At 53.8% G+C, this 8,526-nt stretch overlaps 1 protein-coding gene across 1 annotated transcript; it reads right to left on the bottom strand.

Annotated features, from left to right (window-relative positions):
• Positions 1-5,146: 5,146 nt before the first annotated feature.
• On the bottom strand, positions 5,147-7,575 carry LOC123366077 (inositol 1,4,5-trisphosphate receptor-interacting protein-like 1). Its single transcript, XM_045009185.1, has 2 exons — positions 7,465-7,575; positions 5,147-5,686 (listed from the first exon to the last, which is right to left on the bottom strand). The coding sequence occupies exon 2, from the start codon at positions 5,681-5,683 to the stop codon at positions 5,147-5,149; it is 537 nt and encodes a 178-aa protein (XP_044865120.1). The 5' UTR covers positions 5,684-5,686; positions 7,465-7,575.
• Positions 7,576-8,526: the final 951 nt, after the last annotated feature.

Below are 8,526 nucleotides of genomic sequence, written 5' to 3'. Positions count from 1 at the left end.
GGTTAACTAGCATAAGGCCAAGAACTGACCCCACTAGAAACAATCCTGTTTATTTTGATACCCAAATCCTGTTATTCCTGCACAACAGAACCACGTCAGTTCCACTGGGCTTATGGTGTTTTGAAGCAGAAGATGCAACTTCTGCTGTTAACTGAAGGTTGTATCATTTGTGGGTATGTGGATATACATCGGCTGGGCAAATTTGTTTAGACTGAGGCAAATTTGTTCAGGTGCACCCATCACATGTTGCTCGATTATTTGAAGTTTGTCTACATTTTTTCTCATAAAGCCATGATGAGTTTGTATTGAACTACTCATGGCTCGCACATCTCAATCCTCAGACACCAGTTTCTACTTTAGACTTGCATTTGTCACTTATAAGTCTCAGACAGACTGCTTGCAGTATGTTGATTGTAAATGCTATTTTAATTTTTATTCTAGTTACCTGATAATGATGCAGCTTTTCTCTTAGTGTTAAAATGCTTTGTTTCACTATCTTAATTCACTAACACTGACAAGGTTCCAATTTCTAGACTGGTTACTCACATAATAAACATCTGTAATAAATAAAATACATTGAATAACTCAGTGCGAATAGGTGAATGGAGTGACACTACAGATCTTCATGTACAGCATTTCATTTTCCGGGTATATTTACATAATAAAAAAATCCTTTAATCTCAAGAAATTATAAAATCCTCTACTGTGCTTGAATAAAGGAATCAAAACATTTCAATCTTTGCTCCTTCCTATACAAAGAGATCAGTCTTCATTAAAAGAAAATTATTTAGACACTCCAAAATGATACTTAAAACTCCATCTACTCAAGATAGCAATGAAAACAACAGAGGTCTGCTTTTAAACTGAATTTCTCCCATCCCAGAAGAGCTACAGCTTGAATTTGCTTGTAAGGTGGTTTTGGTACATGATTAGATTCTGTTAGGAATGTTGCTGCAATTCAAAATGGAGATTAGAAATTCAAGATGAGAATCTTGGTGCCCTTCTTCATGGCATTTTCCCGCCAAAGCTCTGTTTCCAGGCAGAACTTGAGGGACTGAGAACTGGCTGGAACCGGTTGGGGGCAGGGCCTGTCAGGGTGGGCCTCAGAAAGGCGCACCACAGTGAGCGTAGAAGGGACTGTCGGCGGTGACGAAGGGGCTGTCCACCATCGAGGCAGCCACGTCCAGGTTCTTTGTGCGGCATCGGATCAAGACTTTGGCTACTAACATCTGTCAAGGTCTCTGATACTCACCTGATTCCTGTGATCCAGCAAAGGAGCCAGTGAAGGCTTTGCCGTCAGCTCAGATCTGTGATCTCCTGCTTCGGCAGCAGATCCTCCCATGTTCCAGAGCTCCTAAGATGGACCATCCGTTGCCAGTGTCCTCCCTCTGCAGTTAGAAGAGAGACAGTTCTTATTTTAGGGCATTTATTAGTTTAGCCAAGGGAGAGTTTAAGGGCCTGGGTTTTATGCTCCCTTCTTGGAATCTATTCATGGGCAGTTGTGTTTGTAGTGTTCCCCACAGTGACTCATCCCCCAGTTGTCTCTATCCCTTAATAAATCTTCTTTCTGTTTAAAGTTATATTCTTTCTGTCCCTGAGTTCAATGCAACACGGGTGGGAGGCACACAGATTTCTAATTCTCCCAGTTGATAGATGCTGGTAGGAGTCGAACCTGTTGTATATGACACCTCCTTATTATTCTACACAGAGATTTGGGGTAACAGAACTCATGTGCAGTGATAATTAGCTTTTAGTTAACTATGACTGCTCTGAACTGTCCGTTTCCTTTTCTTTTACTTTCCTCCATCTTTGCACATTAGCTTACCCTTTCTGCCTTCTGAGAATCTTAGATTCCAACAATAGAAATGTATTAATTTTAGTGGCTTCTCATACATCACACAAAGATTTCTATGAAAAATAAATTGTTGCGCGATGTTGACCTGTAGGAGTGATGTTACACACTAAAAGTTATAACATTAGTTTGGCAGTAAAAACAAGGAAGGAAGGAAATAGAATTCACTGGAGACTATCACCCCCTAAAATAGAACTGTTACACTTTAAAAGGATTGAACTTCTGAATGGCTTCAGTAGACTCATTACCAGACAATGTTAACATCCCCACAAACTGGAAGTAAACACAGAATATTAGCTTCTGTGTTTTACAACTCCCCTCCCACTTGTACATGCTTTTAATCATTTTAATTAAAAAATGTGAAAACAAAATGTTAATCACCCTGCAAAGGGAATTATCAAAATTCTGCAACGACATGTTCTGAATTCTGCCAATACCCAGGCTAAACAAGGGTATTCAAAACTGAAAACTCTGTTATATTTTTATTGTTAGGCTCTATCCTCTATTTTTATGTGGTCCTATTACAATATAATGCCACAGGAAGCATCAAACTATTAAACACCTCTGAAATGTTGAGCTAGTCTACAGGGAGTGAAGCAAACATTGACCTTTTTCTATAGAGCATAGTTTGCAAAGTTGCTAATATTGTCTTCTAATACTTTATATCCTTTGGGACAATCTTAAAAGACCCCTAGTCATTGCCAAACTGCGCAAATAGAGTAAAAAAATGATACTTATTTGTTTTCCTATAGACTGGCTCCATGTTACAGGGAGATCCTTGACTAATGTAATGCCTCCAACTGGCTAAACCAGGGGTGGTCAAACTTTTTGACTCGCGGGCCACAATGGTTTCTAAAATTTGACAGAGGGGCCGGGCCAGAATAGAAGGATGGTGTGTTTGTGTGAACTAATATAAATGAAATGTAAAAACAGGGGGAGACCCTGCCCCTGGCACCCCTGCCGCCTCGCCCAGGGCACCCATCACATTGCCCAGGAGCAGCTGGAAACTCACCACCTCCTGGCAGCTCTCAGCCCCTCCCCAAGCGCCCTGCCACAGGGGCCCGGGGCCATCGGACGCGGAGCACGAGGCTGCCTGTCCTGGGCCAGGTTGCGCTGCGCAGCCTAGAGACCAACGTGCAATGCGAGCACCTGCAGGCCCTGTCGGGGGGCCCGATGCCCCACCCCGAGTCCCCGGCCCTGCTGGTCCCCGGCGCCCCCCATATGCCTGCCCCAAGCGCTGGGGGGTGGCCAGGGCTGGAGCTCACCGAGCAGGGCACCCCCTTCCTGAGCACCACCTCCCGCCACAGCTTGGAGTGGCACATCCGCAGCAAGAGGCTGCAGCACCACTGGGGCCTGCCCCCTGTCCTGCAGCGCTCCCTGGCAGCCTTCCTGGCCCCGGCCCCCCGCCCCAGCGCCCTGCCCGCCAGGCGCCCCAGAGAGGTGGCCATCGGCTCCCAGGAGCTGCTCTTTCTCTGCAGCAGCGCCCGGGGGGAGCTGGAGTCTCATCTCCTTAGCATGCAGGTGCGACATCGCTGGGGGCTGCCCGGGAGGCTCCAAGCCTCACTTCATTCGTTCATGCCACCTGCCCCAGGCCACACACGAGCCAGACGCCTGCCCACCACAGGTCACAGGCCAGCCAGCTGCCCGCCTACCCTGAACCACGCGCCAGCCAGCCGGCTGCCCACCCCAGGCTACGCGCCAGACAGCTGCCCTCCTATCCTGGACCACGTGCCAGCCAGCCACCCTCCTGCCCCAGGTCACAGGCCAGCCAGCTGCCCGCCCACCCCGGGCCACGAAACATCCAGTTGCCCGCCCACCCCAGGCCATGCAACATCCAGCCGCCCGCCCACCCCAGGCCATTCACCAGCCAGCCAGTCGCCATTCCACCTCTCCATCAAGAAGGGTGACTGTGCCCACTTCCTGCTGAGGGTGCCCAGCACGGACAAGCCAGAGGCCGCACCCGCCTGCCTCCAAGCTGCTCCCCAGGGCAGTGGGCCTGCCGGGACCCAGGGCTGCCGGAGAGGAAGATGGCCGTGCAGTGCACCCCAGAGGGCAGAGCGGCTCACGGCCCTCCCCACGGCCTGTGCAGCCTGGATTCAGTTGGGGAGCCCCCAGACGACCCCACAGCCATGGGGCTGCCCACAGCGCCTCCAGGCTGGCCCTGCAGCCAGAGCTCTCTGCCAATGCATCCCAGCACCGGGCCCCAGGCAGGTCGCAGCGCCACCCGAGGAAGCGCGTCATCCTGAGGACGGACAGTCTCCCCACACTAGGGGCACGGGGCAGCGAGGGCCCCTCCTGCCCCCCACAAGACGGACAGGGTGCCCCTGCCAGCCCCGAGTGGCTCATCCGTGCCATTGTGAACTCACTGGGCACCAAGCGGGTGTTGCGGGACCTGCAGCTCCGGCTGCTGGACAGGGGCCAGTGGAGCGTGGAGTATCCCGTGTGCCTGCAGTGCTGCTGCTGCCTGGAGAGCGGCTGCCCCCACCACCCCACGCCCCAGGGCCAGCGCGGCCCCCGCCTCATCGTCTACCCAAGCTGAGCGTGCGGGGGGGGCCGCAGCCGCCTCCGCATGAGCCTGGGCTTCCTGTTGAAGATCAAGCGGAAAGAAGCCCGCAAGTGGCAGCTGGTCTGGAAGCCCCGACGCAAGGTGGGGCCGGGAAGGGTCTGGTAGGGGGCAGCCCATGAGCCAGCGGGGCCCGGAAAGGGCAGTCCCACAGGCACCAGCGCCCCAGAGCCAGTCCCAGCCAGCAGCACCACAGCGGAGAGCTAGCCCCGCGCCCACCCTGGCCAAGGGGCCAGGAGACACCGGCCTTAAGAGAAAACCCAGCGATACCATGTAAACCTGTTGAAACCGTGGTGAGACCGGGAGGGCCTGCTGATCAACCCTTACCTGCCTGAGCCGGAGATGGGCCCCCGCGCACCCCAGACAGAGGACCTCCCTGCTCCCCTGCTCGGTGACACCCTGACGGAAGGGCAGCGCAAGCAGGCCAAGTGTCTCCTACAAGCTTTCCAGGGAACCTTCATGGCCCTACTGGGATACACGGACTTGGTCTACCACTCTATCCAGACTGAACCCGGGAAGGTAATCCAGGAAATGACCAGGCCATTGCCGTACCGGATGCGCCAAGAGGTGGAGGAAGAGGTGCCTGGGGCCCGGTGCTGGGATGCATTGGCAGAGAGCTCTGGCTGCAGGGCCAGCCTGGAGGCGCTGTGGGCAGCCCCATGGCTGTGGGGTCGTCTGGGGGCTCCCCAGCTGAATCCAGGCTGCACAGGCCGTGGGGAGCGCGTTCAAGGTCAAGAATAATAATAATAATAATGGAACTGTCTATGGTTCGAGTCCCTGACACTGGCCAGGTCCTCAGACACTCCCTGGAGGTGCTGTTCATAACAGTGCCACAGGGCCGCTCTGTCGGGGAAGTCAGGATGACAGGTGCAGGAGCCCCCGGGCCCTGCTTCGGCATCGTCCTCCTCCTCCTCGCTGCTGGTATCCTCGCTGCCGGAGTCATAGCTGGACTCGGGCTCCAGGCTTGGCATGCACAGCTCAAAGATCAGGAGAATAACCAGGAGCGCACAGGGCCACCCATCCCAGGCCACGTATTTGGCCCCTTCTTCCCCCTGGCTCTGGTTTGGCCCCAGGCTCTGGTGTGGGCCCGGCCTCTTCGCTTGGTTCCTCTGCTCACACTCCAGCTCCAGGCGCGTCAGCTCCAGGGCCAGCCGCTGCTCCTGCTGCTGCGCCCGCTGCACTGTTGCCAGGTCCTGCTTGTCGCTGACCCTCGGGGGGTGGTGCACAATGACCAGCACCGCCAGGAAGAGCAGGCTGCCCACAGCCATGGCCTGGAGAAGGGGAGAGAAAACCACTCAGGGGACGCAGGAGGGAAAGGATGGGGGAGGGGTATCCTGCTCCCCTTCCACCTCTGCCAGAGCTTTGGGCAGCATCCCCAGGTGCCTGGCTGGGTGCTGCAGGAGCTGTACTGGGAGAGCACACGGCCTCCTCCAAGAGGCACCGCAGGCCTGGAGCCAGCGTTTCACATACCCCGGCCCAGGCTGGGACTGGGAGAGGTCATCTCCCCTCCAGGCCAAGGGGTGGGAGCAGGGAGTTCCTTCTCCGATGGGTGATTTGGGGAGTGGGTGAGCCTGGGGGATCTGAAGGAAGGACAGAGAGATTTGGTGTTATTGGAGCAAAGGTCAAATATTTGCTTAGCTCAGCCATTTGCTTATCATCCCAGCTGCCCTCCCCTTCCACGTAGCTACTTTCCGCGTATATGTGCACGGGATACCCAGGAGAAGGGGAGTCCAACAGATGTATTCCATTACCCCTAAAGAGAAATGCATAGGCGAGCAGTATTTAAGCACGCGAAGTTGCTTGTTACTGAGTATAAAAGGACCTGCTCTATGCTTGTAAAATGTGTCTCTCCTCTGGCATGAGTCGAGGAGAGCACCCGCTCAGCTGACTGACAAATAAAGGATCTGGTATCCGTCTTCTTGTCTTCCGTGCCTCCTTGGGCTAATTGGGTAAGCTCCAGGGGAAACGAGCCCGTTTGGCTAACAGTGTCAAGGGGGCAGGAAGCTATGAAGTAAGTGAGGTTTGGGCCCCTCAGATGGATCAGGAGGATGGAGGCCGGGTGGGGTATCTGGAGTCTAGACCCAGGGCTTGGGAGAAGGTTGGTTGTGCTGCTGGGGTCATGGGAGAATGTGGGGGTCAAATTCCAGGTGCATTAGGCATGCTGGCTCTGAGTCATGGGTGGGATTTTCTGTCCTGTTTGGTCTTGAATCTTCAAATTTGTTTGATACCAGCCTGAGTTTGACCGCGGGTCTCTGCCAAGACACATCTTAGTGCTATATCATTTGGAAGCTAATTGCTGGCGAATTAGGGAGGTCAGAATAGTCCACTGGAGTCAACGGGATCACGATCTAAACAACTCCCTGATGTGGGGGAGGTTTGGAGTCCACCCCAACCCCCACAGCCCTGAGTCTCATGTAGCCCCACGGGAGCTGGAAGCTGAGCGCTGTCTCATTGCCTTGAGGAGCTGCGTTCTGTCAGTTTCCTCTCTCTGGAACCACGGGGCCATCGTCAGCTGGGTACAAACGGTTCAGATCGTCCCACCTCTCCCTAGAATGTGGGTCAGTGACCCCAGCTCCAGAGCCAACTGCTTTCCAAGACAATTGGTCCTTTAGTCGAAGGGCTGGAATTTATAGCGGAGCCAAAGAAATCCAAATTGCTGATAGGCAGCATCTGGGCCACTTGCAGTTAAATAATTCTGCCTACCCCCAAGCTTAGGAAAGGCTAGTTACTAACTAGCCATTAGGGCCACTGATTGGGGGGGCTTCATTTCTGAGCGCGTGGCCTGATGTCCAGAAGTGCGGAGTGCCCACTACTCCAGTTTGCAGCTGCTCCGCACACGTGAAACTGAGGCCTGGTTGTCTCAAGCTGGGCACTTCAAATTAATGACCGCTCTTGGCAATTTGGTCCAATGCTTCTTAAATGCTAAGGACTCTTTTAAGGAACATGTGCTCCAGCAGTCAGGATGCTTCTCCAAGTCCGTGTTCGCTGCTCCAAGCTTTGCCTTGGGGCTCCCCCTCCATCTGCCTCCACCCAGCCTCTCCATACTCACTCTGTGGAGGCGTCACACTCTCTAAGGGAGGGTGCAGCTTAAGCCAGGGCTGGCCCAGCTACAACCCTGCCAAGAGCCACTCTCCGGGATGTTCCCCTCGCACTGCGCTGGCTGGCCTGCTTTCCCCAGCCCCCGGCCCGCTGACACCAACCACCTTCCATTATTACCCACTCTCTGTGATGTCACCCTGGCCAGAATCCCTTTAAAGGGGCGGCACACGAAGCCCCATGTGTGCCCTGCAATGTCAGACCCTGCCCTGCCCCTCCCCCTCTCTGCCATTGCCCGTGTCCAGCTTTGGGCGATCCCAGCAGAGAAGTGTGCCTGATGGGAACTGGAGCAGGCAGGGCCGGCTTTAGGAAGTGCGGGGCCCAATTTGAACAGTTTCAATGGGGCCCTGGCAGTGATCACTAAAACAAAAAAACACTTTAAAAAACCCTTTCATTTTTTCATGTATTATTTATTTTCCATGAATATATAAATAATTACAAAATTCTATATGACTGTGACAAAGTTCCTCCTCTAGGGACTGTAGGATGGACACCTCATGACAGGGTGTCATTTGATTGCTGTTTCTTTCAAACATAGCAAGGAGCAGGGGCAGGTTCTTGACAGTCGCCTGCTGGGAGATATTGCCAACCAGAAGGATTTGATCCTACTCACAACCCCAACTTGTAGTCTCTGCATTTAATTTCTGATCATCCCTCACCTCACTTTCACTGGTATCTCACCTTGGAAGCTAAAGTCTCTTAGGGGCTTTTTCCCTGTTATTTTAGGATCCTGGAGTGTCTGGTTTTCCTTGTTCCCTGCTCTCTACACTCACTCTCCCCTCCCATCCAGCCCCCAGTCTGGTGCCTCCTGCTCAGTTGCCTTCCGGTATCATAACTTCATCCAGGTGTCTGGCCATGTACTGTAGCCTCCTCTCAAGGAGCCTGAGGCTCTGAGCCAAGGGGAGCTTCCCCAGGGGCACAGGGCAGCTGTGGAACAGAGAGAGCAGATAGCTGAGTGCAGGCCCTGCCCTCAGGCCCTCTTTTACCCAGAGGTGCGGCACCGAAAGGCTCCCTG

This window comes from Mauremys mutica, chromosome 3, assembly GCF_020497125.1.
Source record: "Mauremys mutica isolate MM-2020 ecotype Southern chromosome 3, ASM2049712v1, whole genome shotgun sequence".
Lineage (NCBI taxonomy): Eukaryota > Metazoa > Chordata > Testudines > Geoemydidae > Mauremys > Mauremys mutica.
The sequence above is the reverse complement of the archived record's forward strand: the minus strand, read 5'-3'. Positions and strand labels throughout refer to the sequence as shown.

What these genes read in the sequence shown, in the direction of transcription:
- LOC123366077 (XM_045009185.1), bottom strand. Translation starts at nt 5,683, where the DNA reads ATGGCTGTGGGCAGCCTGCTCTTCCTGGCGGTGCTGGTCATTGTGCAC.